The following is a 27,984-nucleotide window of genomic DNA, read 5'->3' as shown; positions in this document are numbered from 1 at the left end:
ACCTCATGGAGAGAGGCGCGAGCGTAGACTGCTTGAAAAAGGCAGACTGGTAGGTCACTGGCTTGACGTGCCACGGGTCAGAGCGATGTCTGAAAGGGGTTTGGATGCAGAAGGTGGGAGTGCAACTGTAGGAGCTGTCATTTAGAATTATGGAATCACAGACTGGTTTGGGTTGGAAGGGACCTTTTAAGGTCACCTAGTCCAACCCCCCTGCAGTGAGCAGGGACATCTTCAACTAGATCAGGTTGCTCAGAGCCCCATGCAGCCTGACCTTGAATGTTTCCAGGGATGGGGCATCTACCACCGCTCTGGGCAACCTGTGCCAGGGCCTCAGCACCCTCACAGGGAAGAAGTTCTTCCTCAGATCTCATCTCCATCTCCCCTCCTGCAGCTTCAGGCCATTCCCCTTGGCCTGTCACTCCCTGCCCTTGTCGCCAGCCCCTCTCCAGCTTTCCTGGAGCCCCTGCAGGGACTGGAAGGTGCTCTAAGGTCTCCCTGGAGCCTTCTCTTCTCCTGGCTGAACAACCCCAACTCTCTCAGCCTGTCTCCAGAGCAGAGGTGCTCCAGCCCTTGCACCATCTCCGTGGCCTCCTCTGGACTCGCTCCAACAGCTCCATGTCCTTCCTGTCCTGGGGAGTACTTCACAGAGAACATCTGCTGATGAGCCAGGACAAGACACCAGAGTCCTAGACATACTTTTCCATTTTTTTTTGTCAGTGACATCTTTGACTATCTCACTTTAAAAAAATCTAGTACTCTTAAATGCTGCATGTTTTAGGGTACTGGAGTCAAACACTAGCAGGGAAGCTGTTCTTTTTAAGCAGCAAGTGTCTTACAGATCAGATCTCTTTAAGCTACACCTTCATGAGCATCCAGAAATAAAATACATTAAAATCAGCAGTAGCTGCTTGTGATTTTTTTCTTCTCGAGTTGCTTCTTAGTGAAACATCAGGATATTTTGCAGACTAGCAAGAAATGGCTGTTTATCCTCTTAAAGTTCTTGATCTCTCTTATAGTGTGGTAGGAGCAGCCTGCTAGAGGCTTGGTGCTGTGACCTTCTCATGGTGCAGAGCAGTAGTTAAACCCTTAAGCTTTCCTAAAGTCTTAGTGTGCTTCTTGTTCACCACATTAAGAACAATAAATAACTGCTGGGAGCCCAACCTCAGTCTGAGGTACACCACAACAACTCAGGTCTTGAATTTTGTTTCCTTCCTGTTTCTGTTCTTTGGCTAGTGGAAATATCTCCCATCAAATTCATTCTGCAGCTGTGTTTCTGTTTAACACACCTCTGCTGTGTTATGTAGCTAAGGATTGTTGATCTGAGAGATTGTTATGCAGACCATATCTTTTTCTAGAAGCTAGGGGAGGTGTCAGATGTACCTTTAGAGCGCCCAGATTATGTGGACAGTGCAAAGAGATGAATGTTGTTCTGTTGATTTCCATAGGTTGCCAGAGAAGCAATATGAAGCAGGACAGTTCATCTGTAGGAGGCTCATATGTCTGTAGGGAACCTTGTGGAAATAACTACCTCCTTACACAAGCTCCAGTCTCCTTGTTAGCTCAGTTGTTTCTGTTGACTTCATGCTCTTCCTCTTTCTGCAGGCCAAGGTCAGCAGAAGAGCATCACTGATTACTTCAGGATCTCTCAGACACAACAAGTAGGTACCGGTGGGACGAAGAACTGTAGAATCAAAGAAGAGCTACTGGATCCCATCTTCAGTGAACCTGATGATTCCCTCAGCAGTGTCTCCACTGTGATGGAGATCAGCAGTGATTCCTGCTCTTTTCTGGAGGATGAAGACTTTGTACCAGCTCCCACGGTAAGCTCCAGAAAATGGCCTCTGTCCACTGCAGCTGCAGGCGTTCACAAGCCAGAGCACGATTTGTGGGATAAGCCTGAGAAGCAGCAAATGGTCGTTCATCCAGAACCCAGCCTGATCAAGCAGGAACACAGCCAAATCAAGCAGGAACTTGATGATATGGAAATCGAACCAGTCCCTGATGCACACTATGGACTCCTGGGGACTCGTAACTGGGAAGTGCCTCAGGGAAGTATTGACGAGCTGCCTGTTGAAGTCCTGAGGAACATCTTTGCTTTCCTACCAGTGACTGATCTGTATCAGAACCTGAGCCTGGTGTGTCACTGCTGGAGGGAGATAGTCAGGGATCCACTGGTAAGGACTGCTGTGATATTGATTTGAGCTGGTCCCTTCTCCTCCTGCTCTGTCTTAGTCTTGCAGCTGCATGTGTTGCTGTAGGAGCATCCATGCTGTGTCTGTCTCTCTTTGCTCCTTTAAATCCCTTTATTGTCCCCTAATGCCCACATCCTTTCGTATGAGATCTTGTGTCATTTTTTGGTCTTCAGGACTACAGTGGCATCTTCAGATGCCAACCTGGATCAGAACATCAATATTGGGGTAACTTCCCTTGATGCATTCTTCCCATACATGGAAAGAAAGCATCCTGTAAGACTCCACAAAATCCCCCTTCACTGTTTTTCTTGCAACCTTTTTTTCTGACAGGGATCACGCAGGATATTCTGGCTACCAGACTGGGCAGTGTCCTCTCATGACCAGTCAACGTCACTGCCCCCCAGCCTGTGTATGTGTGGTGTCTCTTGGTTTAGAGGAAAGGCCTTTAACTCTGTTTTTATGGAGCTTGGTTCATCTGGGGTCAAGGCCCTACAGCACAGTCGCGAACCCACTGACAGTTGTTATGGCCGCAAGGAGGATCTCTGCATTTCACTTAGAAGTGGCCCGGAGACAGCTGGCACCAGTAGACTTGGTCACCACGCTGGAAATCCTCAGCTTGTACAAAGAGACTCAGAGTGGTGGGGGACTGATCACAGCCCAGATTTTTGTGGAGCTCCAAGTTCTTCTTTATGCTCTTCTGATAAATTTGAATGGGTAAGGCTGGACACAATACAGGAGGTGTCCTGCACTCAGTGCTTTATCAGCACAGTGTGCATGCTTTGAGCCTGAAGAACTAGAAAGATGCATAGAAAATGCATGCATTGAATGCTCAGTGTGCTCAGGTCCTCTCCCAAGTCTGCTCTTCTCTCCGTTACACAGCCTAAAAGGCAGCGCCCGGTCTGTTTTTACGGAAGAAGTCCAAACAGCAGGCTGTGGGAGGGTAGGGCTTCATGGACACAGGGATTTTAAGCACTCAGACCCTGCTCAGAGCAGATCTGTGCAATAATGCTAAAAATACCTCCATTCCTTTAATGCTTTGATGTTTGAAACTGAACCAGCATCACCCTGTTCCCATCATTCTAGAAAAACGAGCCTTTTATAGACATGTTTGCAGGCTATGAGGAACAAGTCTTTCTCTCTTTCCTCTGTTTCCTCTTTCCTTCCCCATCTCATGCTAGGTACTTGTTTCCATCAAGCTACAGGGACTTTTTGAACTCTAGGTCTTCTTGGGAAGTTGATTAGCTTATTGCCAGAAGAAATCTATTTTCCCATGCTGTGAGATGAAAGATGGTGGTATGTGCTTCACATTCTAGTTCATTCCTTGGAAAAAGCTGTACCATCGGTACCTAATGAAGGAGGACACAGCCCTGCAAACAGTTGAGCGGATCTTGCAGGATTTTGCCATAACAAAGGAGCAGGAAGGATGTGTGTTGGGGCTGATCAGGTGAGTCCACTTCAGCACTTGACTTTGTACCTGTAGATCCTCAAGACTTTCTTTGCTTTGGATCTTCTTCCATTTTATCCTGTGAATTGCCAGGAGAGAAATGAGTTTGTCTTCTAAACAGGTGGAAGATGTGCAGGAAGATGAGGAAGGAACAGTAGAAATCATTAATAGGGTTCTAGAAATAGGTAAAAAACCCCTTCTCTTTCCTCTTCTTCATTGCGTTGGGAGCACGTGATGTACAAGTAGAGGATGAGATCTGGAGAAGAGAAGGTGGAAAGAGAATCTAATTGCTGTCTTCCCCTGCCTAACGAGGCGCTGTAGAGAGCATGATGCCAAATTCTTTTTGCCAGTGCACAGTGAGAGGACAAGAGGCAATGGCCACAAGTTACAGCATAGGAAATCCAGCTGGGTATTAGAAGAGTGGTCAAACATTGGCCCAGAGAGGTGGGGAATCTCCATCCTTGGAGATGCCCAGACCTCAGCTGGACAAACAACCAAACTTTGAAGTCGTCCCTGCTTTGAGCACGTGGCTTCCTAAGTCCCTTCTGCAGTTTCCGTGATTTTGAAGTGAGAAGTGCTGGATGAGTGAGGGAGAGGCCGCTAAGCCTGGGGCAGGGATAGCCTTGGAGAAACTGAACATGGACTGGGAAGAGGGGCCAGAAGAACAGTCTTGGTGGTGGCCTTTTGTGTTGGATCGTGTTGCCTCTTGGAGGGCGGGGAGATGGTTGTTGCACCAAAGGAGGAAAAAGATGAGGAGAACCTGAGCAAGAGGGTGTCAGCAAGCAACTACTGGGTTTGGAGACTCAAAGGAAGGTTTTGAGATGGACCGGTATGTCATAGCACAGCCAGGCTGGGGACAGCAATTGAGAGAAGCTGCCAGGAGCTCCAAGACAAGCATTAGATGACAAAATCGAAAAAGGCTGGGCTGTCCTGTCACTTGCTGGCATCTAGCACCCAACAACCAACTTGGGAGAAGATGTTATATGGTTCCTTCCTGCAGGGTGACTATGCTGGAGAGAGTGAGACTCAATCTAAGCGTCCCTTTTAACATCCCTTCTGGAATCTGTCATGTCAGCACTGTTTTTCCATTTCTTGATCGGTCAGGGTCTCAGAGAGGATCAGCATCTCCTGGATTTAGCTAAAATACCAGTATCTTGTGGAGGATGTGAGATTTGAGCTCTTCTTCCTGGTCCCTCCCATCTCCAATGTATTTTCTTCTTTTCCTTTCCTGAAAGGCTCCTTTCCTGGACCCGCACTGACTTATCAGTCACAGCTCAGCAGCAAGCCCAAGCCCAGAACAGGTCCCTGACAAAAGCAAATGCTCTGTTCAGATCCCTGTAGTCTAGAGGGCAATTTTGTATGACAGATGTACAAATGGAAGAGTCAAACTGGGTTAAGAGCAAGGTGGAAGGAGAGTTCAAGACAGCCAGAATGAACTTGCAGACTAAGGGCTTGATGCAGCAAAGTATTTAAGCACATGTCTGCGTAACGGAACTGGGAATTACTTGTCCAGGTGCAACAACTAGGGTTGGAAATCCAAGTTGAGCACCTTGCAGCCTCATCACTGAATGCATCTGTTCAAATCTGTGGGGCGCAGAGCAAGGTGCAGTTACACTTGACTGCAGCCTGACCGATGGTACTTTGGAGAAGGCATTATTTACTTGAAGGATAAACTCACTTGATAAGGCTTCTTTGCAAATGCCGCTGTTCCCGTTCTGCGCAGGTATGTGTCTGCCATACCCACCGGACAGAAGGTAAATCCCAGTGCGGTTCTCCGGTGTTTGAAGAGTCATCACCTCTTCTCAAAGGCTGAAGTCTGCGTTGTGAACAAACTGCCACATTTACAGAGCAGGATGGGGGTAAGTTTAACAGTTATTAACTGCTTTATTTAACAGGTTTAACAACTGCTGGTGCTTTGAAGTCATGTCGACCCTCCTGCGTCTAAAGATTTTCCTTTTGGGGTGTTATTTGCTACTAGTCAGGGTGACTGAAGAGAATTTAACTATTCATCATGGCATAAGTGGTTTTTTCAGTGTTGAAGCAGGGTTTCCCTGCTCCTAAAGGCTCAAAGCTTTTTTCTCACTTTCTTCTCGCTGCCTCTACCAGCCTGAGAACATGTGGGCCATAATTGCAGTCATGGTGCTTTTCTCCGATGGCGTCAGTGACATCCAAAGGCTGATGGCATGTCTGCAGAGACCCTGCTCTACCCTCTCTGTTGTGGACATGACCGAGACGCTTTACTGCATAGCCACGCTGCTCTACGCGATGAGAGAAAAGAACATTGCGATCACTAACAGGTGAGGAGTGGGGAGGTGCTTCCTGCCTGCCTCTTTCTAGCCATGGCGATGTGTAATATATATTTAGGCCCCTCACTACAAGAAAGACATTGAGGTGCTGGAATGTGTCCAGAGAAGAGCAACAAAGCTGGTGAAGGGTCTAGAGGACAAGTCTGATGAAGAGCGGCTGAGGGAACTGGGGTTGTTTAGTCTGAAGAAAAGGAGGCTGAGGGGAGACCTGATTGCTCCCTACGACTACCTGGAAGGAGGTTGTGGCCAGGTGGGGGTCGGTCTCTTCTCCCAAATAACAAGCGATAGGACAAGAGGAAATGGCCTCAAGTTGCGCCAGAGGAGGTTTAGATTTGATGTTAGGAAAAACTTCTTCACTGAAAGGGTTGTCAAGCGTTGGAACAGGTTGCCCAGGGAAGTGGTGGAGTCACCATCCCTAGAGGTGTTTAAAAGATGTGTAGATGTGGTGTTTGGGGACATGGTTTAGTGGTGGGCTTGGCAGTGTTAGGTTAACAGTTGGACTCGATGATCTTAAAGGTCTTTTCCAACCTAAATGATTCTATGACTCTGTGTACAGTGAATACATGCTCATGAGCAATTATGTTCCTCTTGGTTAGGGTTCTTCAGTTCCTCAGTGCATGCAGTTTGTCAGGAACAGTGTACATATCCCTAGCTTTTTTCAGGAGCGTTGCCTTTGGATTTGCTTTAACTCCTAGACTGTTTCATAGTCTGCTTGGTTTTGGGGAAGTAGTGCTCAAGAAAAATAATTTTTTTCAGAAGTAAAAGCAGGTTTTAAAGAAACTATAGAAACTTTCCTATTAGAAATAGATACACATGAGCTGCAACAATTTAATGCAGTTATTACCTTCCTGAGACCAGTTACTCACTTCACTCTTAAATCACACTACAAGTCCCATGGGCACCCACTGAATGTGTGTAGCGATCCGTCCTGTGCCTTTTGTTCCTGGAGGTGCCTGGTAATGCAGGTAAGAGCCCACAGGTTGCTTCAGAATTGCAGTGAGGATGAGATAAGGATTAAGGACACATGTAAATTCTTCTTATGAGAAGACTGGCAAGGAAATACACTGGAAAAGGAATCTATAGCCAGAAAGAAGACGGTTCCATGGGCTGCTTTCTGCAAGTTATAGTTCAGCCTGTGTTAGACACAAGAGAAGGGTTTGTTCTCTGTTTACTCAACTGTGTGCTCAGGCTACCAACCAGGGAAATCAGAATGCTTGTTTGGCCTGATAGAGATTGATAATTGCTGGCTAAGGTCATAAACTTGAGTAAACACCTGCTGAAGATGTGGCGGTGTCGTGGTTTAACCCCAGTCGGCAACCAAGCACCACGCAGCTGCTCGCTTGCTCCTCCCCAGCAGGATACGGGAGAGAATCAGAAGAGTGAACGTGAGAAAACTCGGGGGTTGAGATAAAGACAGTTTAATAGGTAAAGCAAAAGCTGTGTGCGCAAGCAAGGCAGAACAAGGAGTTCATTCATCACTTCCCATGGGCAGGCAGGCGTTCAGCCATCTCCAGGAAAGCAGGGCTCCATCACGCGTAACGGTGATTTGGGAAGACAAACACCATCACTCCAAACGTGTGTCCCCCTTCCTTCTTCTTTCTCCAGCTTTATGTGCTGAGCATGATGTCATATGGGATGGGATATCCCTTGGGTCACTTGGGGTCAGCTGTCCCAGCTGTGTCCTCTCCCAACTCTTTGTGCACCCCCAGCCTACTCGTTGGTGGGGTGGGGTGAGAAGCAGAAAAGTCCTTGGCTCTGTGTAAGCACTGCTCAGCAGTAACTAAAACATCCCTGTGTTATCAACGCTGTTTTCAGCACAAATCCAAAGCACAGCCCCATACTAGCTACTGTGAAGAAAATTAACTCCACCCCAGCCAAACCCAGCACAGGCAGACAGTGGGTGTTGCTCTCAAGCAATGAGAGCTCATGGTCAAAGTCACCCCCATACCATCTCCATCTCCTTGAACAATCTAGACTAGGAGAGGTAGGAATGACCATGTCTCTTCTGCCATTATCTCTTCAAAACCCCACAAGGTTTGTAATTTAGGGCATAAGGAGGAAACACGTCCTCGAGGAACTGTGATACCTATTTGTAGCTCCTAGAGCAACCAGTGAGTCTGAGGTCACCTAATGTGAGACACAAAACTGTCCTGCGGCAGCTGTTAGGTCACAGGAACAAAGCTGCACTAAAAGAGATAAAACCACAGTGGTGCCAACCCTGATATACGATGGAGGTTAATTTTAAACCCGCTGTTGCTGGTGTAATTAAAGCTGCAGAGTCGCTGTGCTCCTCTCTTTGCAGTAACAAAGCACCATGAAGTATTGTCAGGGCTAACACACTTGTTTAAAATCATCATAAGATGGTTGGTGAAACTGGTTCGCTTTAGAGACCTAAAGTAGCCCAAATTCTGTCTTGGGCTCCCCCAGACTCTCTTGCTAATAGTGGTTCAGGAGAGAAAAAGGATCCTGTGGACTCTGAGCCCAGGTCATGTTTGCATGGCAGACCCTGAAACAAAAACCTTGCGGGAGTGAGGGAGAGGCCACAAACAGAGCTGTCCTCGTGGTGCATTTGCAATCGCTTTTCAAGGTATAACTGACTTTAAAATGTGAATATCGTCTCCTGCAACTCCCTGAGCGCTCAGGGCTCTGTGCATCATTCTGTTGGAAGTATTCAAGATGTTGGCAGTCTTTTAGGTGGCTGCGGACATTTAATTTGTTATTGGTGATTTCTCAATGATAGTTTCTCTTTTGTCTTTTCTACCAGGATCCATTACAATATTTTCTACTGCTTGTACCTGATGGAAAATGCTTCAGTAACTATGCAGACAGTAGAAGAGGAAACACCAGCACCACACTGCAGACGAGACTTATGGGCCGGGTAATGCTGTTATAGGTGATCCGAGCTGGATCTTGGAGGGGGAGCAAACATTTCCTGGCAAGGGCTGGTTGACAAGACTCTGAGATTCCTAAGGATTAGTACAAACCCTTATTCTGCTCCTTGTCATCTTCTGGCCTGAATTCTTAGAGGAAAACCAGAATCAGGCCTTAAATCTGTAAAAATTGAGTTACCAACCACTGACTGAATTTAAAAGTCATTATTCACTGATGGGTCTGTGTATCAGTGGAACACAGTTCTGTGTGCTCCAGTGTGATGGCCACTGAAATCTCACAGAGCCCAAATCATCCCAAAATACCTTCCCAAATCACCACTCTCCCTATGGATAAGAAGCTCTGGAAGGAGGGGAGAGTTCCTGCTTTAATTTCCTCTGGAAACGCAAGCTGCAGCCCACCAAAACGAAGGGCTGGCTTGCTGGTGATGTTACTGTAGTGCAAATAATGTGGCCGCTCATTTATGAACACTAATTTCTGGGCACGGGAGGAAACGAGATACCGGCTGCAGGATATTGATTTGGCTTCTAGATCCTGTGGGGTAACTGTTATATACTAACATATATATATATACGTGTGTGTTATAAATTAGCATTGGTTGGTAGCTTGCTGCCTAGAAAGGAAGGACAGTAAATGAAACATGGAGATCAAGGCTTGGTTCCTCTTCTGCTGTAGTTATCCTGGCTCGAGTCATTTAGTTTCCTTGTCCTTACCTACAGAAGGGGGATAGTAGTGCTTTTATCTGTCACAGAGATCTAGCAAAAATAAATCAAATAAAATCACCGATGATCCGTGGTACAACAGTGAGAGAGGTTGTAACAAAAAAAAATAAATCAAAGGTAAACGGATGTTGGGTTTCTACCCTTCCATTTGAAATCTTTTTCTAAGCAGATTTTGCTTGTTCAGTAAAAGATGCATCCTGGGGGCAGCTATCGAACTGCCAGCTGTGAAATGTCAAGGATACTTAAACGAGGCTTTCCACCCTTACGCATGGTATCGGGAGGACCCTGTGCGAAGAGACGGTTCACGCTGTTGGCTGATTACAGGTTTCAGACCTTTGTGAATAAAGCAGTTGCACTCCAGCCAGAAGCGCTGAATGCTTTTCTTAATGTTAATCAAAGCTCTCAGCTCCCCTGAGAGGCAGGGATAATTGATCTGTCCTACATGCTGAGAAATCATAAAGGAATTTAAGGTACATGCTCTCAAAAGCAACAAAACACCCCAAACCCAAGTCACTGTTTGTTTTCAGTAAGCCTAGGGAGCCAGGGTGCCAAATTCATTTTTAAAGCATGGCTTAAGGCCCTTGAGATCTTTTCCTATGTAACCTTTCCCAAGGTTTAATTTTTATTTTCCGCTATCTCCAATATTTATTATTTCCTGCTTCTCTCATTTGTGTGATAACCAAGTTGCTCCAGTGCTACCTTCCTGCTTGTGGGCTGGGATAAATCATTCATTGGTTTCCTTCTGCTGTTAGTCAATTTGGGTTTTTTATGTAGGAGGATTTTTTTTTTTCTTAATTCCTTTTGCTCTGTTTTTTTCTGATTTTAGTAGCTGGCCTGAAATAAAGCTGACCCATGAACAGCAAAGGATTTTGAATCACAAAATTGAGCATGGTCAAGTAGTTAAGATTATGGCATTTGCAGGTAAGAGCCAAAAATTGTGTTGTAAGAATAAATACATGACCTCTAATTCTGCTCCTTCCTTCCCCGCTGCTTCTGTCCAAGGAACTCTGTGGATGCCAGGGGGCTCAACCTTACTTTTAACCAATACAAAAAATCAGAGTAAGCTTTTGCAGAGAAATCAGAATGGGAAGCGTGGTGGTTACTCCCATGCAAGCTGGGTAAATGTCATATTCGGACACGATACCAAAACTGAGTGTTTGGGCGCTGTCGATAACTGCCCAGAGCAGCTAGTAGGGAATCCAGGAGAGGAGAAGCAACTCTCCGTGTGTTGCTGAGCCTGTTTCGCAGTGTTATTGTCCACAGGCCACTAGACGGAGTCAATCTTACTTGTTTAGATTTAGCATCTCTGTAAAAGCAACACAAGCCAAGAAATCTTCTGCACTTGCGCACTGTTTTGAAAAGGGGAAGTGCATAAAATCAAGGGAGCCTGTTTAAAAAGAAAAGTAAATCATCTCCCTCCACCTGCAGAGAGTTTCCTTTAAAGACACCACACTGGGGGCTCAGAGCTAATGCGTGCTCTCTGCCCCAAAGGCTTCCAAAAGGACACATACAGCTAAGCGCCATGGTACAAAAGCCACTAATAATGGTTTCTTATTTCTGTACAACGTCACTGTGTCCAAATGACAAAACCAAGAATATTCACGAGCTTTGACAGCTTACGTGTAACCGCAACAAGGCAGGGCAGAAAAAGAGCTTGAGGAACCGCTGGCAAAAAGCATAAAAGACTCATAATCCTTCTTCAAACGTGTGGATGAGGATGTTTGCTGAAGCATCTGTTAGCTAACTACAGTGTAAAAGATGCCTTAGGGTGAACAGTGCGGTGGCAGAAAAGCTAAATGCGTTTCTACATCCGTGTTCTTGGACAGGACCGGCCTCGGGATCCTTCTCTATAGGGGGTCCACCAAGAGGGTCGGTCTCATATTCCCATTGGAAAGGTTGCGGATGAAATAAGCATCAGTGCTATTCGTTTCATGGTCTGGACTGCATCACCCAGAAGATGTAAAGGAACTCAAGGGTGAAGTGGCTGAACCAGTAGCCGAGTGTGATTTCTTGCTGAAAGCTGCTGTGGCAGTGGAGTTGTACAGGCAGAGATGGGAGCAATCTACCAGCGAGCCCAATATCCGTACCAGGCAAAATGATAAAAGAATCTCGTGGTCCTCATGGGTGACTAGTTGGTTAAAAGCTAGGAAGCAAAAGTAGGAGCAGATGGTCAGTTTTCTGCACAGAGAGTGGTAACTCCCGGAGTCCTGCACAGATCTGTGCTGGGACCTGCTTTGTCCAACATTCACGAGTCCTCCGGGAGGAGTGTGAACAGCGAGGTGACAAAGTTTGCTGACGCTGTGTCATCACTGAGGATATGAAAAAGGGCAAAGAAGGAAATGTGTGGAGCCCTTCTTGTCTCAGGTTTTTGTTGTGACTGGTACCTCACAAGTGAGGCAGCTTTGTCAGTGCTGTCCTGCTGCAAACTAGAGTGAAGGAGAGCAGCGTTTGTGGGAGATCTTGCAAGGAAATGAGCTCATTAATCATTCAAAAGAGCAATTTTAACATGTCACTTACCAAGCTGTCTTTCAAGAGAACCAGTACCTTCATGTATGCTCAGACTTCTAGAATATTGGGTGATAATTTTTTTATTTTTTTATTTTTAAAAAACTTTTAGGCCGCAGACTGTAATTTTTCAAAGCTGCTTTCCTCCACAGCTTCTGCTGATGTCAGATGAGTCAGTGAATAAATTCTCATTAGCTGCAAATAATCCTGCTGTGCGGTTAGGACAGCAGGAGGGGGAAGGTAAAGCTGGTAAGAGATGTGTGGGTTTGTTCATACTTGACTCTGGATGCTTTTTGTTTACTTTCTTCTGTTCTTCAGGTACAGGAAAGACCTCAACCTTGGTCAAATATGCGGAGAAGTTTGCTGATCTGAATTTCCTTTACGTGACGTTTAACAAAGCTGTTGCAGAGAGGGGGAAAAGTGTCTTCCCCAGAAATGTTACGTGCAAGACTTTCCATTCATTAGCATTTGGAAGTGTCGGCAAACTGTGAGTTGGGGATTTTAGATTCTTTCGTTGAAGGCCAGTGGAGCCGGGAAAAGACACGGCAGGAAAGGAAGGTCTGCTTTTGAAGTAAACCAAAGGAAGCAAAAATAATTGGGGAAATTATTTTTTCACCTGCTTCAAGCCAGCCTCTGATTTATGGTTTCCAAATTCTTTCAGATTGGATGGGCCAGTGATTTTAGCATCCGTGTGAGCCTGGGGAAACAGACTTATTGCCCTGCTCTGGCATAGACGGTGCTGAGATGAGCTCCATTGCTGTTTTGGGGGGCTGTTCATCCTACCTGTGTTTGTAGCCAAGAAGCACTTCACAGGGAGATAGAAAGCCACTGAGAATGGCTTTTTCCCATTTCCCATTTACACTTCAGTGGTACAACCACTCCAAGCGCTGCTTTTCTTTAGCAGACGACGAGTTTTCTTACCTGAGTTGTTCTAATGATAGTTTCTGACACACACGCACACCCCCCAGAGTGCTGTTGACTCTCGAGGGGCAAGAGGCCACACAGAGAGAGATCTAGATAAACTGGAGCATTAGGCAATGATTAATGTGATAAAATTTAAGCAGTCTGGAGGCCTGTAGCTAGTGGTGTGCCCCAGGGGTCAGTACTGGGTCCGGTCTTGTTCAACATATTTATTAATGATCCTGACGAGGGGACAGAGTGTACCCTCAGCAAGTTTGCTGATGATACAAAACTGGGAGGAGTGGCTGATACACCAGAAGATTGTGCTGCCGTTCAGCGAGATCTTGACAGACTAGAGAGTTGGGCGGAGAGGAACCAAATGAAATTCAGTAAGGGCAAACGTAGGGTCCTGCACCTGAGGAGGAATAACCCCAGGCACCAGTACAGGTTAGGGGTTGACTTGCTGGGAAGCAGCACTGCAGAGAAGGACCTGGGAGTCCTGGTGGACAACAAGCTCTCCATGAGCCAGCAGGGTGCCCTCGTGGCCAAGAAGGCCAAAGGTACCTGGGGTGCATGAAGAAGAGCTTGGCCAGCAGGTCGAGGGAGGTTCTCCTCCCCCTCTGCTCTGCCCTGGTCAGGCCACATCTGGAGTTCTGTGTCCAGTGCTGGGCTCCCCAGTTCAAGACAGACAGGGAACTACTGGAGAGAGTCCAGCCGAGGGCTACGAGGATGATGAGGGGGCTGGAGCATCTCTCGTATGAGGAAAGGCTGAGAGAGCTGGGGCTGGTTAGCCTGGAGAAGAGAAGGCTGATAGGGGATCTGATCAATGCTTATCAATATCTAAAGGGTGGGTGTCAAGAGGATGGGGCCAGACTCTTCTCAGTGGTGCCCAGCGACAGGACAAGGGGCAACGGGCACAGACTGGAACACAGAAGTTCCATCTCAACAGGAGGAAAAACTTCTTCCCTCTGAGGGTGACCGAGCCCTGGGACAGGCTGCCCAGAGAGGTTGTGGAGTCTCCTTCTCTGGAGAGATTCCAAACCCGCCTGGATGCCATCCTGTGCAACCTGCTCTGGGTGATCCTGCTCTAGCAGGGGGTTGGACTAGATGATCTCCAGAGGTCCCCAACCAGTCTGGGATTATGTGAAGTCTAAAGGCTGGATCGTGCATCTAGGATGGAATAACGTCAGGCACGAGTATAAATTGGGAGAGGAGTGGCTGGAGAGCAGCCCTGCAGAAAGGGATCTGGGGGTGCAGGTTGGCAGCAGGCTCAGTAGAAGTCAGCAGTGAGGGCAAACTTGGGGTGCATCAAACACAGCAGGACCAGCCGGCCAAAAGAGGGGATTATCCCACGGTATTCAGCGTTGGTGTGGCCTCACCTTGAGTACTGCATGCAGTTCTGGACCACACCATTTACGAATGATGTGAAGGTCCTTGAATGCATCCAGAGGGCAACAAGGCTGGTGAAAGGGCTGGAAGGAATGTCCTGTGAGGAGCAGCTCAGGACTTTGGGCTTGTCTAGTTTGGAGGAGAAGAGGCTGAGGGGGCACCTCATTGCTCCCTGCAGCTTTCTGAGGAGGGGAAGCGGAGGTGGAGGCGCTGAGCTCTTCTCCCTGGGATCCTATGATAGAACGTGTGGGAATGGTTCAAAGCTGCACCAGGGGAGGTTTAGACTGGATATTAGGAAGCATTTCTTTACCGAGGGTGGTCAAACACTGGAACAGGCTTCCTCGAGAGCTGGTCAATGCCCCAAGCCTGTCAGTATTCAAGAGGCATTTGAACAATGGCCTTAATAACATGCTTGAAGTCTTGGCCAGCCCTGAATTGGTCAGGGAGTTGACTACATGATCATTGTAGGTCCCTTCCAACTGAACCTCTTCTCTTCTCTTCTCTTCTCTTCTCTTCTCTTCTCTTCTCTTCTCTTCTCTTCTCTTCTCTTCTCTTCTCTTCATGTTGGCACATCAAACTGCAGGCAGAAGGGAAAATGAGCCACAACATGGAAGAAGAGGGGAATCCTCTTACCTGGCTTTGAAAACAATCTGTAATTGCAGGGATGAATGAGGGGAATAGTTCTCTGACTTGACTTTTCATCCATAAAATCTATAAAATGAACAAGTTTGTGCTTCCACCAAGAATATAGTGCAGATTTTAAAGATATTCCATTCTTAGGTCAAAGTGGGTGTATAAAACAGAGCTTCTGCAAGTGTTAGTGTGCAACAGAAGCAAAAGTGAGCTTGCTTTTCTGGTAGGCTTTTCATGTGTGTTTCAACATGTCTCTCTTATTTTTTTGTCATCTGCGGCACAGCTATAAAGAAAAAGGCAAGCTGAACTTCTCCAAGATGTCAGTTTACTCCGTGAGTTCCCTTATCCAAAACCGTGAAGGACAATCTCTGTTCATAAGAGGGAAAACAGTCTCACAGACCCTTGAAAACTTTTTTGCCTCTTCGGATAAAGAGATCTGTGAAGAGCACACTCCTATTTGGTTCAAAAATACTCACGGCATTAGAAAACTTGTCAGCCGACGAGAAAAGGAAGTGAGTATCTGAGATGAAGCAAGACTTGGGCTGCAAGGTTTAGAAGGGGCTGTAGTTATCCCACATCTCTCCTATTTCACAAGTATTTGTGCTTCAGCAACTGTCAAAATATTTTTTTTTCCTGTGGTGCCAAATCCAAAGGACCTGGGGTTTGTTTGTTCTCCCTGTTTGCACAGCTGATTTCTAGAGAAGAGATTATCACTGTGTTGGCTCAGTGCAGATGTTTCTCCCCTGCGTGGAAAAAAGAGAAGAGATTGCATGTATTTCTATCAGTGCCTGAACAGCGTTCTGATATTACATGTAAAGACAATAAACATTTTTGTAGTCATTTTGATACGCAGAGCCAAACCCAAAAGTTCTCATTTAGAGTACAGACATCTTAGCAACACTTAAAGGGTAACACTGACATTGCAAGCAATGTGGGCTGAAGTTGTGGAGAAAAATAGCCTTTCTGCTCCGCATTGATCACATCCCATCAGATCCAGTCCAGCTAGCAGAAGTCCAATTTGCAGCCAGGGAATGAATTGACAGCCTCAAAATATTAAATACCTTTAAGCACCTTGCAAGGTGTCCAGAGAAGCCAAAATAAACAAAGTGTTAATGTGCAGAAGTTAGGAGGTCTTGTATTATACAGTCCTAATAGCTGGGCCAAAGAAATGTTCTTTTCAAGGGGCTGCATTTGGAAAAGACTGTGTTCAGGAGAAGTAGTAAACTGGTAGTGACGCAGAAGAGAGTAGGAGGAGAAAAGCTTCAGAGAAGCCTTTCAAGATCTGCTGTGCCTGGACTGTTTTTCTGCTCAAAGCGATCTAGCCAGACCCTTCTGTTTTCTCTTTCTAGATCAATGTGGAAGAGGCGAAAGAGATATGGCACAACATGAAGAAGCTGGATGGAGACGTAGAGAAGAAATACAAGATAACTTGTGATGGTAAGAGAGTACAGATGTCAAATGCCTTCAGATGAAGAGCTGTAGTAGAAAACTAAACAGATTCATACTTCTTACTTGTGGCTCTGCACCAGGAAGGAGCATTAGAAAGTACATAAAGTTCCTGTGCTCCTGCCACTAGCTCACCAGGGAGCTCAAAACAGGCCCGAAGGCTGGAAGTTTGTTCATTTTTCCTGTTTGGCCTCAGAAGATGGTGGAACTATTCAGCTGTGTGTGATTGGCAGCAAAATCATAGAAATAACGGGTGAGATGGTGGGCGGACAAGTGCTAACAACGAGTGTTTGCTCCTTGCACTGCTGGCATGTCCTTTCCTCTTCCTTCTTAGCATGTATGCAGATAGTGCCAGAGGTGGTTCATACTGCAGAAAACCTTTCTTCTCATTTTCTTTTGTGCATTAAGAGCTTTGGAGTCATCAGTGTAGCTGCCTTCCTCCAGTGCAGTCAGGTTGAGTTGGGTTGGGGTTTTTTTCATCCTTCATACAGCCAGGGGAGACAGAGCAAAATCTGGGAGCAGTAAAGATTTTTGCAACCCCTTCTTGCAAATTCCAAGCAAGAAGTAGGGCCAGGAACATTTTTTTTTTTTTTAAATGGGCTTGTTTTAACAATCATGGTGTTTTACGATGAGAAAATTACCTTCTCACTGACATGCCTTGTTCTTTCTCTCAGGGTATTTGAAACTTTGGCAGCTCAGCAAGCCTCAGCTCTCAGGATATGATGCCATTTTTGTCGATGAAGCACAGGACTGCACTCCAGGTGAGAGGTGACAGGAAACAGAGCTGCAGTTTTCCTAAACACTTTACAGAGAGGATGTTCATGTGCTCGGGGGTGTGTGAGAAGTAGCACAATTAAAAAAAAAATCTACCCCCCAGCTGTAACATTATAACTGACCCATTGCTTGGTCCCAGATCCTTGCAAATTCAGTAAGGCAGCTTGTAAGCAGACAACAGGAGTGCGTGTGCATCAGCTTGAGGGGTTGCTTTCAGTTGTTTTGGGCATCCAGCCACACCATCCAGACCCTTTTGCTATCACTTTGCTGCTAACAGGGAAAACCAGACTACCAGCATAGCCAAGGACATGCTTTGTTACAAGAATGGCAGGATATTAAATGGTTCAACTATCAGAACAGCAGAGCTGCTCCATCCCACCCCAGCACTGGGTGCAAATCTTGCCTGTTCCTTGCACCATCCTGGGGATTCCCGAGTTGCGCAGCAGAAAGCTGCTGGCTTTCTTTGCCGGGCATATGGGGAGTAGCTTTCTGTTGCAAAGCAAGCTGAATTTGTTCTGCAAAGGGATCTAAGTGGACCGAACTGTGTGCTGAGGAGCAAAAGAAGGGAGGTAGAAGAAGGCCTGGTCTTTTCAGCAGATTTTAAATCAGTTCAAAGGCTTCATCATCCCATCTCCCACCTATACTCACTGGAGACCTGGTCTTGGGAACGTCTGGCTGTGCTTTCGCAGCTGCACGCAATGCAAGCGGTTGCTCTGCCAGCATCGCTGAGCCTTGAGCAGGTCGAAGTGGACTGGAGGGCTTGCTGAGATGTGCATTGAGTCACTGTGCAAACATGTGGTGCATGTGGGTCACCGGAGGATGGGTGATGGATTTCTGCTGGGCTCACACGTGGGGGATTAAGATGCTGTGCAGCTCCATCCAGGAAAAAGTACCATCAGACTAAAATAGTGGGAGGACATTTGTAGACCTCGCAGTCAGCTACGCGCTTCCCTTTGCTTCTCCCCAACTGGTCTCCTGCAGCTGTGTTGACCCCTTCTTAAAAGCCATCAGGCAAGAGATCTTGCCTCTGTACAGGCAAGAGATATCGTACCGTTGACTCTTGGTTTACGAGCAGGCTCCCCCTTAATGCTCCGATGTTTTCCTGCAGCCATCGTGGATATTGTGCTGTCACAGAAATGTGGCATAATCCTTGTAGGAGACCCTCACCAGCAGATCTATACCTTCCGAGGCGCTGTCAATACCCTCTACTCGGTGCGTCACACCCATATCTACTACCTCACCCAGGTAAGATGAGGGTCTGCTGCTGTCCTTGCCTGGACAGATCCCTAGTGCAATGAAAAATGTTTCATGTCCACCTGCAGAAGGCATCTAACAGCCAGACTTCTTGAGTTTGTCACTGTGGAGTGTTTGCATTGCCCAGCGGCATGTTTTGCTGTTCCCACTCTGCGCTGCAGAGCTCCCTTGTGCCTCTTCGTGGAGTGATCTCATCACTAGGAAAGCCATGTGGTTTGAAAAATGGGTACTGGGGTAGAGACCTTAGTATTATTTCAAGGAGGTTCCCTCTTTTCTGGGTTGGTTCTCATCCCCAGCTGAGCAAGCAGGGGCAGATATCCTCCTTGTTCATACTGTCAGTCAGTTATGACAGTAGGTCCCGTGCAGAGAGATGAAGGAGTTCAGAGCATCCAAAGCAGCGTGACCAGCAGATTGAGGGAGGGGATTCTGCCTTGTGAGACCCCCCTGCAGTACTGCATCCAGCTCTGGGGTCCCCAGGACAAGAAAGACGTGGAGTTGTTGGAGCGAGTCCAGAGGAGGCCACGGAGATGATCTGAGGGCATGTCCTTTCCTCTTGGGAAAGGGCTTGTTGGGCTTGTTCAGCCTGGAGAAGAGAAGGCTCCAGGGAGACCTCAGAGCACCTTCCAGTCCCTAAAGGGGCTCCAGGAAAGCTGGAGAGGGGCTGGTGACAAGGGCAGGGAGTGACAGGCCAAGGGGAATGGCCTGAAGCTGCAGGAGGGGAGATGGAGATGAGATGTGAGGCAGAAATCCTTCCCTGTGAGGGTGCTGAGGCCCTGGCAGAGGTTGCCCAGAGAAGCTGTGGCTGCCCCTGGCTCCCTGGCAGTGTTCAAGGCCAGGTTGGATGGGGCTTTGGGCAACCTGGGCTAGTGGAGGGTGTCCCTGCCCATGGCAGGGGGTTGGAACTGGATGGGCTGTGAGGTCCCTTCCAACCCAAACCGTTCTGTGATTCTATAAGCAAGGAGATGAATTTTGTTCTGGCAGTAATCTCCTTGAAATAAGCCCACACTGATTAAGGAGGACATGTACACATGCTGGCTGTACACGTGATTTTTTTTTTCTGGCTCTGTACAAACCCCAGCATTGCCACCTCTGTCCCGCCAGCACGCCTTTGTCCATGGTATCTTCTGCCCTGTTTGTCTGCCGAGGGCGTAATTTTCGTGAGCAGCTTCAGCTGATCTGACTTTGCCCTGGAGGAGAGCTCCCACCTTCCTTCAGCACAAGTGATGCTGTTTCTGCAGGCTGCGTTACCTAACCTGCTGTTACACCAACTGAAAGCTCACCCTGATTAATTTTTTTGGCCTGATTAGCCACATGGCTACACAATTCTCACATCTAATATAAGGCAGGAATTATCCTTTTGGGAATCCTTGCAGAATGAATCAGCTTAAAACAGCGATACAAGCTGCAATGCAACCAGCTCCTAAGCCGGAACAGCCACCAGACTCCATCCGAGCTGCCTTTTTCCCGTTGCACCAGCCTTGCCAAGGGGCGGGAGCCAGGGACAGGTGCATAGGAACAGGGACTGCATTTATTTGCAGTGCCACGTCTTGTGACAACCGCGGGACCAGCCTGGCATCACCTCGCTTGTGGAGGGTTTTTTTTGGGTAACAAGATTTTCCATTTCTCTTTGCTGGTGGAGGCGTTGTGCTCAGCCAGGCACTGGTGGTTTTTAATTGTGGTGTTAGTAAAACTTGATTAAGGCCTTGACCTCGCCATGTTTTGACTGTTGGACCCAGATCTACAGGTTAGGAAACCGTAAGGAGCAACCCCCAGGCTTGCTTTGCTGCTCCAGTGTGTCACCGCTCCAGCAGCCCACCACCTCTAGCCCCTGCCCTGCTGCAGGACAGATGGGCCATGTCGATTTAACTTACTGGGAAGGAGTCCTGGCCGTGGCAGCTGTTGGCACGGAGAGGCTGGAAACCACATTTTGCCCTGTGTGATAGTCCCATCTCACAGCACAGTTCCTATCGCCTTGGGTGTAAGAGCGACCAGGACTTCTAGGAGTAATTTGGAGGGATTTGGGTGTTTTTTCTAAGAGAAACCTTGTCCAGAAGGTTGGTGGGAATTGTACAGTTCTATATATAACTTTAGTAGGTTCTAACAAGTTCCTCTTCTTTTCCTGCTGTTTCCTTCATTTTTTTCCATGTAGAGTTTCAGATTTGGTCCTGAAATAGCTTACATTGGAGCAACCATCCTGGATGTCTGCAAGAAGATCAGGAATAAGACGTTAGTGGGTGGAAGCCAAAAGGGTAAGTTGTGTTGGTGCACCGCTCGGCTCAGCCAGCTCTGCGCAGTGACTGGGAGTCATAGAGCTGCTGCATAATAACCAAAGTATCTTGGGATTAATCCTGATTTATGAAGATGTTTGGTTTTTAGATACCTGCTTTCTAACTGCTCTGGCTAACTGGGAATTTCTTCGTGCAGGTGATGTGAGAGGCAGCAGGGAAGGGAAGATAACAATCTTATCACGAAGCAATTTAAATGTGTTCGAGGATGCTGTGAAACTTACTGGAAGAGAGAGACCGATTAAAATACACGTGATTGGGGTAAGGGAAAATTGCCAGTTTGTCTGTCACATCCCAACCTCAAGTCCCCAAACCTGTTGGCACTTGTAGCGGCGTCACCTACGTGTGTCTTGAAATAGGTGTGGCTGATCTGTAGGGTTAAAACTAATATTCAAGGAGAAAGCAGCAATCTGGTGTGGCTGGGGAAGGGTTATTTGGAGCAGTGGTTCCTCAAATCTGCGCAGGCAAGGTTCCCTTTTTAGGCTGATCTGTCCCTTTTTTTTTTTCATCAGGCTCAGATGAGACGGCAGCAGCTCCAGTCTGCTGGATGGGGCAGGGACAGAGTGATACATGGCTGTAACAAGTCACTGCGAGTATTTGCATTAGATGGAGCGCTGCCGACTGCCTTTGGCACCGTGTTCCTGCGTCAGGGAAATAAAAATCAGCTGTAATTGCAGGCTGAGTGTAAAAAGCAACGAAAGGCTGTTGGCTGTACCATCAGAGAATAAGCATTTCTCAAGCTCTCTTGACAAACAAAGGCAATGCTTGAAGCTGAAGGTGACCTTAGGGCTCGTGGTTGCCACAGAGAGCTGTGCTGTCCTCGTTACTAATTTCCAGTCCTGTGATGGTCTGTTCCCCATCTTGATATGCCCAGGAAACCAGGGAAAGCTGGTTCACCAGCACTGATGGTGAGGGAAATTGGGATTTTCAGCAATGCTGAATTTTAACTCCTTGAGGGAGCAACAGCTCTGAGGTTTGCATTGAATTTTCATCTGCAAAAAAGCGCCCGTGTATCTGAAGGAGAGTGTGCATGTGTGCGCACGTCTGCGGAAATCCACGGGCGTGAATTGCAGGAAAGTTTTAATAAGGGTCCACGTTCCAAAAGCCTCAGAGGAATCATTGGTCTTCAAACTCTGCATCATGGATTACCTACGATTTAATTTGAGATCTTGTTCTGAAATGTTAGAAGCTCAAAGACAATGAATGGTTGTCCTAGTGCTGATCATGTTTGAGGACGAGCCTGGTCTTCTGAATTTTAGGCTGATATTTTAAGTTCTTCATCTTTTTTTCACCGGAAAGCTGCATATTACAATGCAGCGAGCGTTTGAACTGGCTGCCTGGTACTGAAATTCTCATCTGCTTTTGCAGTTTGGAACAAGTCTAAATTCAGCCTGACGCTTCTTTTGATGGAACAAAACAAACTGAATTTGGAAACAAGGGGGAAAAATACTTTCTGAAATTAAAAATTGCCAAAGAAAGCCTTTTGTTTCAGTTTACATTGAATCCGAAACATTTACAGTCAGGTTAGCAAGTTTGTCTTCATTGTGGTGGTCGTCGCCTCAGGAAAGAGGATGCATTTGTGCCTGGAGGTGGCTTTCCTGCGAAACAGCATGGAGTTGATAGACCAGCAGCATTTATGGCACAACAGACATTTAAAATTCATTTTAACAAAGCAACATGCAGCTATTAAAAGCTAAAATGACCAAAACCCAAAACTTTTTTTGTTAGTGAAAGAGAAAACATTATAGAAATTATTTTTTTCCCTTTGAAAAGCCTTTGAATATAAAATTCTGCCGTTATCTCTGTTATAAAGCCGATCACACAGCGTCCTGTTCTCGCTGGCTGCCTGTCCGTCCGCGGGGCTGGTTCGTTGCTTTTTCAGCTGCCTTTACTTGTGCTACAGCTCCAGGGATTTCCAGAAACCAGCTTCCTTCTGCATCTTCAGCACATTTTCCTTTTTCCCTCCTTCTTAACACCGATAACCACTGGGCCCTGCTCGTTTATCTAGAAACTCTAGACTACACCTTTACTCCTGTATATTAAGATAAATTGTTGTTTGTTTTAGGGGCTCGCCCGTTTTGGCCTGAGCAGAATTTATGATATTTGGAAACTCAGTCAACCTGCAGATGAACGGAAGAAAGGTGAGTACATCCTCACCCTTCTCTCTGTGCATGATCCTCCCTACAGCAGCACGGACGGGTTAGTTTTTGCTGTGGTGATGGAAAGCAACACGTTTCTTGGTGGTTTATTTTCCATTTCCTCGTGCAGTTATGCATCAAAACCTGACTTCTCAGTGGCAGTTTCATGGGCTGTGCCGTTTCAGCTGGTGTTAATACCAGAAATGACAAAATTGTGGGGCGTGTCACGCATCCCTCCCCAGTTTTTCCCTGCAATGCCTTATTTTGAGTGCAAGAGCCCAGTAAACTCATAAGTTGGTTTTTTTCCCCCCTGTGTTTTCTGATTTGACTTCACTTTTCATTTGTCCTGGGCGTTTCTTGTTTTGTTTTTAAACCTGGTGTCACATCCTCTGTCACATGCTTTCTATTCACTGATGGATATAATTTAGAAATTAAATCATTCATTTAAAATCTCCCTCTGCCTTGGCAGCAGTAGGGGAGTATTGTTATATATGGGGCACGGGGACAAATAAAGGACTTAGTGAAATACCACGAGTGATTGATTATATGGGTGGTGTTACTGGTTCTTTGGAAGCTGAGCTACCAGGAAAACTCCTTGCCATCTGGGTAAAAAGGGAGAATAATGCAGGTTGGACGGGCCCTGCTCCAGCCAGGGCCTCTCTGAAGTCACATTAGAGTCTTTTCAGACTGCTTAGGGTCTTTTTTCCTTTAATTTCCAAGTATCTCTGGGAATGAAGGTCGTGCGGATTCTCTAGAAATGAATGAGCTCGGTGAATGTTTGCCAGCCGCTCTCTCCTGAGCTCTGTAAACTTCCAGACCCTTCATAGTACACCAGCTCTGGATCTCAAAGTGATTCTGCTTTGTGAAACTACCCGCTCTGATGAAAGCATCGAGCTTTGATGGTGTTTTGCATCAGTAAAAAGAAAATCCTGAGCAAAAGCCACCTATGACAGCGATGGCAGAGCGAAGAGTGCATCCCCAGCCCCTGCATCCCACAGCAGCAGTCCATCCACTGCCCCACACTTACTCTGAAATTTGATTAGAATTAAAAAAATGCCATTATGTCTGTCAAACTCATGTCATCTGCTACTTTCTTTTCAGCAAACCTTGTTATAAATGATTCCTTTATCAAAAAATGGGAAGAAACTCGGGGCTTCTTCGGTTTAAAGGAATATGCAGAGTGCATCGATGACAAAGACCTGGAAGTGAAAATTGCGATAGTGGAGAAATACAAAGATCGGATCCCTGAGCTGGTGAAGAAGATTGAGAGCAGCCATGTGTCACAAGAAGCCATGGCAGGTAAAGCCAAGCTATGTATTTGGTAGAGGAGCAAATCCAGGTCTCTTTTCAATCCAGCTTCAGTGCTGAATCCACCTCTTTCTGCAAAAAGGCCAAATTTGGATCAAGTCTGTCTTATAGGGAGAAAGGAAGCTGAGCCGCAGCTTCTGGCACCTCTACTGTGGAGACAGGCTGAGAGAGTTGGGGTTGTTCAGCCTGGAGAAGAGAAGGCTCCGGGGAGACCTTAGAGCACCTTCCAGTCCCTAAAGGGGCTACAGGAAAGCTGGAGAGGGACTGGTGACAAGGGCAGGGAGTGACAGGACAAGGGGAATGGCCTGAAGCTGCAGGAGGGGAGATGGAGATGGGATGTGAGGCAGAAATCCTTCCCTGTGAGGGTGCTGAGGCCCTGGCACAGGTTGCCCAGAGAAGCTGTGGCTGCCCCTGGCTCCCTGGCAGTGTTCAAGGCCAGGTTGGATGGGGCTTTGGGCAACCTGGGCTAGTGGAGGGTGTCCCTGCCCATGGCAGGGGGTTGGAACTAGATGGGCTGTGAGGTCCCTTCCAACCCAAACCGTTCAATGATTGTGTGACCTGGGACTCCAGGTGGAGTTTGGTAAAATGAATCCTCCACCAAAGGTTTCTCAATGTGGCATCGCTAGAGGCAAATAAACCTTGGGACACAGTATTTCCCGGAGTTGGAAAGCCCCAGGACTTTATCTTGCTTTTCAGGATTCCTGTTGTAGTTGCCCTGCAACTTGCTGACTAAAATTTAGGGAGGGGACAAAGCAATCAAGTCAAAAATTCACCAAATAAAGAGCATTCATTCCTGTTTGGGAGTTGGGGCTGGGGCTCAGGCTGGTGACCACCAGGCATTTTCCTTGTCAGGGAGGTTGTCTTCAGCAGTCTGGATTCCCGACAGAGGTGCTTTACTTTTGATTTATATTTGGGGAGAAGTGAAACAAAGGCAGAATGAAATAATTTCATTTGACTCGGCACCTGGTGAAATTAAAAATGCCATTGTTGCTGCAATGACTGATCTTTTTTCCTTCTTGTTCCTCACCTGCGCTGGTCACAGATTACCTCATAGGTACTGTCCACCAAGCCAAAGGCCTGGAGTTTGATACGGTGCTGATTGCAGATGACTTTGTGGAAGTACCGTGTCTCAGTGGCAATTACCAGAGAAGAACTAACTTCAGTATCGGTAAGGGAACAGCTGTGTGCGGTACCCGTCCTGATCTAAAAGTGGGGAAGCAAAGCATGCTGCCAGCGCTTGTCCTGCAAGCCTGTGCTTCTCGGTGGCGTCAAGTGCCACTGGCTGTCCTAGTGATCATTGAACTTGTCGTAGTTTCCTTCACAGCAAGGTAGGGGAAGGGGAATATTCCTGCAGTAGAGCTTGGAGCAACAAGCAATATAGAAGGACCAAGTCCACACTTGGGAAAGAAGCTGCTTTCCTTAGGTGCCACAGTTTATGCTGTGGAAGAGCTGGTCTCTTCCCAGGGAGCAGAAAGGATCTAGAGACTGAGAAACTCCTCCAGTGCCAAATCTGTGCCCAGGAAGTGTGAAAACACGTAGCAGTGAGCTGCTGCTCTGAGCATGTAGAGTCCTGCCTTTGCCCGAAAGGGAGAACGTGGAACAAGCCAGGAGCTATTGGTGGTGTCAGGAACTGCACAGCAAACGCGGGGGAGAGCTGCACAGCTCTGCTGCTCTGCGGGTTCATGCAGAAACACCGAGTGTCCTTCCAGAAGTCCTAGAAGAATGGCAGAGCTGTTCATTCTTATTTTCTCCATGAGCCAGCAGGGTGCCCTCGTGGCCAAGAAGGCCAAAGGTACCTGGGGTGCATGAAGAACAGCGTGGCCAGCAGGTCGAGGGAGGTTCTCCTCCCCCTCTGCTCTGCCCTGGTCAGGCCACATCTGGAGTTCTGTGTCCAGTGCTGGGCTCCCCAGTTCAAGACAGACAGGGAACTACTGGAGAGAGTCCAGCCGAGGGCTACGAGGATGAGGAGGGGACTGGAGCATCTCTCGTATGAGGAAAGGCTGAGAGAGCTGGGGCTGGTTAGCCTGGAGAAGAGAAGACTGAGAGGGGATCTGATCAATGCTTATCAATATCTAAAGGGTGGGGGTCAAGAGGATGGGGCCAGACTCTTCTCAGTGGTGCCCAGTGACAGGACAAGGGGCAACGGGCACAGACTGGAACACAGAAGTTCCATCTCAATGTGAGGAAAAACTTCTTCCCTCTGAGGGTGACCGAGCCCTGGGACAGGCTGCCCAGAGAGGCTGTGGAGTCTCCTTCTCTGGAGAGATTCCAAACCCTCCTGGACGCCATCCTGTGCAACCTGCTCTGGGTGATCCTGCTCTAGCAGGGGGTTGGACGAGATGATCTCCAGAGGTCCCTTCCAACTCCGACCAGTCTGGGATTCTGTGATATTGATGATTCTTTTATCCAACCTAGGCATGTATCCAGAGGATGAATGGAACCTGCTCTATGTAGCAGTGACACGCGCAAAGAAGTATTTACTGATGTCAAAGTCCCTGGAACATCTTTTAGCATTGGCTGGGGTAAGTGAAACCTTTCCAAGGTAAGCAAATCCTCAAGCAGGGCAGTTTAGGGCCTTGATACCTGCGCTTCATAGCACGCTGCCTCAAAGCAAGGCATCACCACGCGCAACCTGGCTGAGCAGCCCTGCCCGTGAGCCGCGGCAGTTCCTCAGCTGATGCGTGAGAGCTCCAGAGGCAGAGCAGGTGGCTGGGGAGGGCAAACTCCTGGACACGCTGCTGTTTCTTTAGGATTTGGGATCTCGAGGCAGCTCTACAAGCAATGACATCTCAGTCAGGATGGGCTGCTGCTGATTTAAAGAAGTGCTGAGAGAGGCAGCATGTACTACCCGTAAAGTCTGTTCATCTCTGATTATTATGTTTGGGGTGGAGAAGCATAAAAGAAAATTATCATAAGATTCATGCTGAGCGTGGACTATGCCCTGGCTTGTGATGTTACAGTCCACAATAGCTGAGGTCATGTTTTTCCCTCAGTTCACGTTGCTCTGCACCATGATTTCAGTAGCAAGACACAAGTTTGCAGTGGGTTTTTTCCACAGTCCTTGCATTTGGGTGTTGTCCACCGCAGATCCTGACTTCTTATCTCAGTGCAAGCATGTAGGTTCCCTTTTCTCTGTTTGCAGTGGTTGCCAGCTCTTATTTCACTTCTTTATGAGCTGCTGCTGGCTTCTGCTTGATTTTTGTTGTCACCGGGGGTTTGGGTGTTTGGGGGGGGGGTGTTCGTTTTCTTTAAAAAAAAAAAAATCATGTTGCAAATCACTTTCCAGGGGGTTAAAAAAATAAATGAAACAACTTGTTCCAGTATCTCAGCTCCTTCTGAGTGTTGTTCCCTTTTTTTCCTTAGGAGCATTTCCTTCAGGTGGAGCTGATGAGTGAGGCTACGAAGGACGGAGCTGCCATCACTTGTTCTATGCCACAGTGTACAAAAACATTGCAATCCGGCTCTGGGCTGGTTGTGAAGAAGCTCCCTTTGACTCACGTACGTCTCCTCCCTGGGCCTTTGAGATCACATTTTTGGATCAGGAGTCTTCACAAGCGGCTCCGTTCGCTTGGGGGGTGGCTGCGCTCTGTGATTGCTCTGAGCTATCACACTGGGGAAGGACAACCTCAGTGCTAAGCTTCAGTGGGAGTGAGCAGGAAACGTCCTGTAGCTGGATCTCACGCCCATAGGTCCCCGGCCCTTTGCTTCTGCTCACAACCCCGACTCGTATTGGGGTGACCTCCTGACCATATGGTTCAGGGTGGTTGTGCAGTTCCCACAGATCCACTCAAGCCTTGAC

The 27,984-nt window shown here is 47.3% G+C and overlaps 1 protein-coding gene across 5 annotated transcripts in view; it reads left to right on the top strand.

The window, feature by feature from the left end:
- The window catches only part of FBH1 (F-box DNA helicase 1), a 32,917-nt gene that overhangs the window by 2,961 nt on the left and 1,972 nt on the right, over positions 1-27,984 (top strand). For 3 of the 5 annotated variants that reach the window (XM_054813020.1, XM_054813022.1, XM_054813024.1), the window contains exons 3-20: positions 1,603-2,174; positions 3,506-3,636; positions 5,360-5,495; positions 5,743-5,933; positions 8,707-8,820; positions 10,380-10,474; positions 12,377-12,545; positions 15,264-15,492; positions 16,330-16,417; positions 17,101-17,187; positions 18,309-18,445; positions 20,604-20,703; positions 20,879-21,000; positions 22,805-22,880; positions 23,979-24,176; positions 25,228-25,353; positions 26,601-26,707; positions 27,549-27,683. In XM_054813020.1, the coding sequence (XP_054668995.1) occupies positions 1,603-2,174; positions 3,506-3,636; positions 5,360-5,495; positions 5,743-5,933; positions 8,707-8,820; positions 10,380-10,474; positions 12,377-12,545; positions 15,264-15,492; positions 16,330-16,417; positions 17,101-17,187; positions 18,309-18,445; positions 20,604-20,703; positions 20,879-21,000; positions 22,805-22,880; positions 23,979-24,176; positions 25,228-25,353; positions 26,601-26,707; positions 27,549-27,683 (2,813 nt within the window). The remainder of the gene's footprint in view (positions 1-1,602; positions 2,175-3,505; positions 3,637-5,359; positions 5,496-5,742; positions 5,934-8,706; positions 8,821-10,379; positions 10,475-12,376; positions 12,546-15,263; positions 15,493-16,329; positions 16,418-17,100; positions 17,188-18,308; positions 18,446-20,603; positions 20,704-20,878; positions 21,001-22,804; positions 22,881-23,978; positions 24,177-25,227; positions 25,354-26,600; positions 26,708-27,548; positions 27,684-27,984) is intronic. The other 2 variants (XM_054813023.1, XM_054813021.1) reach the window with 2 other exon arrangements.

This window comes from Grus americana, chromosome 1 (genome assembly GCF_028858705.1).
Source record: "Grus americana isolate bGruAme1 chromosome 1, bGruAme1.mat, whole genome shotgun sequence".
NCBI lineage: Eukaryota > Metazoa > Chordata > Aves > Gruiformes > Gruidae > Grus > Grus americana.
The sequence above is the reverse complement of the archived record's forward strand: the minus strand, read 5'-3'. Positions and strand labels throughout refer to the sequence as shown.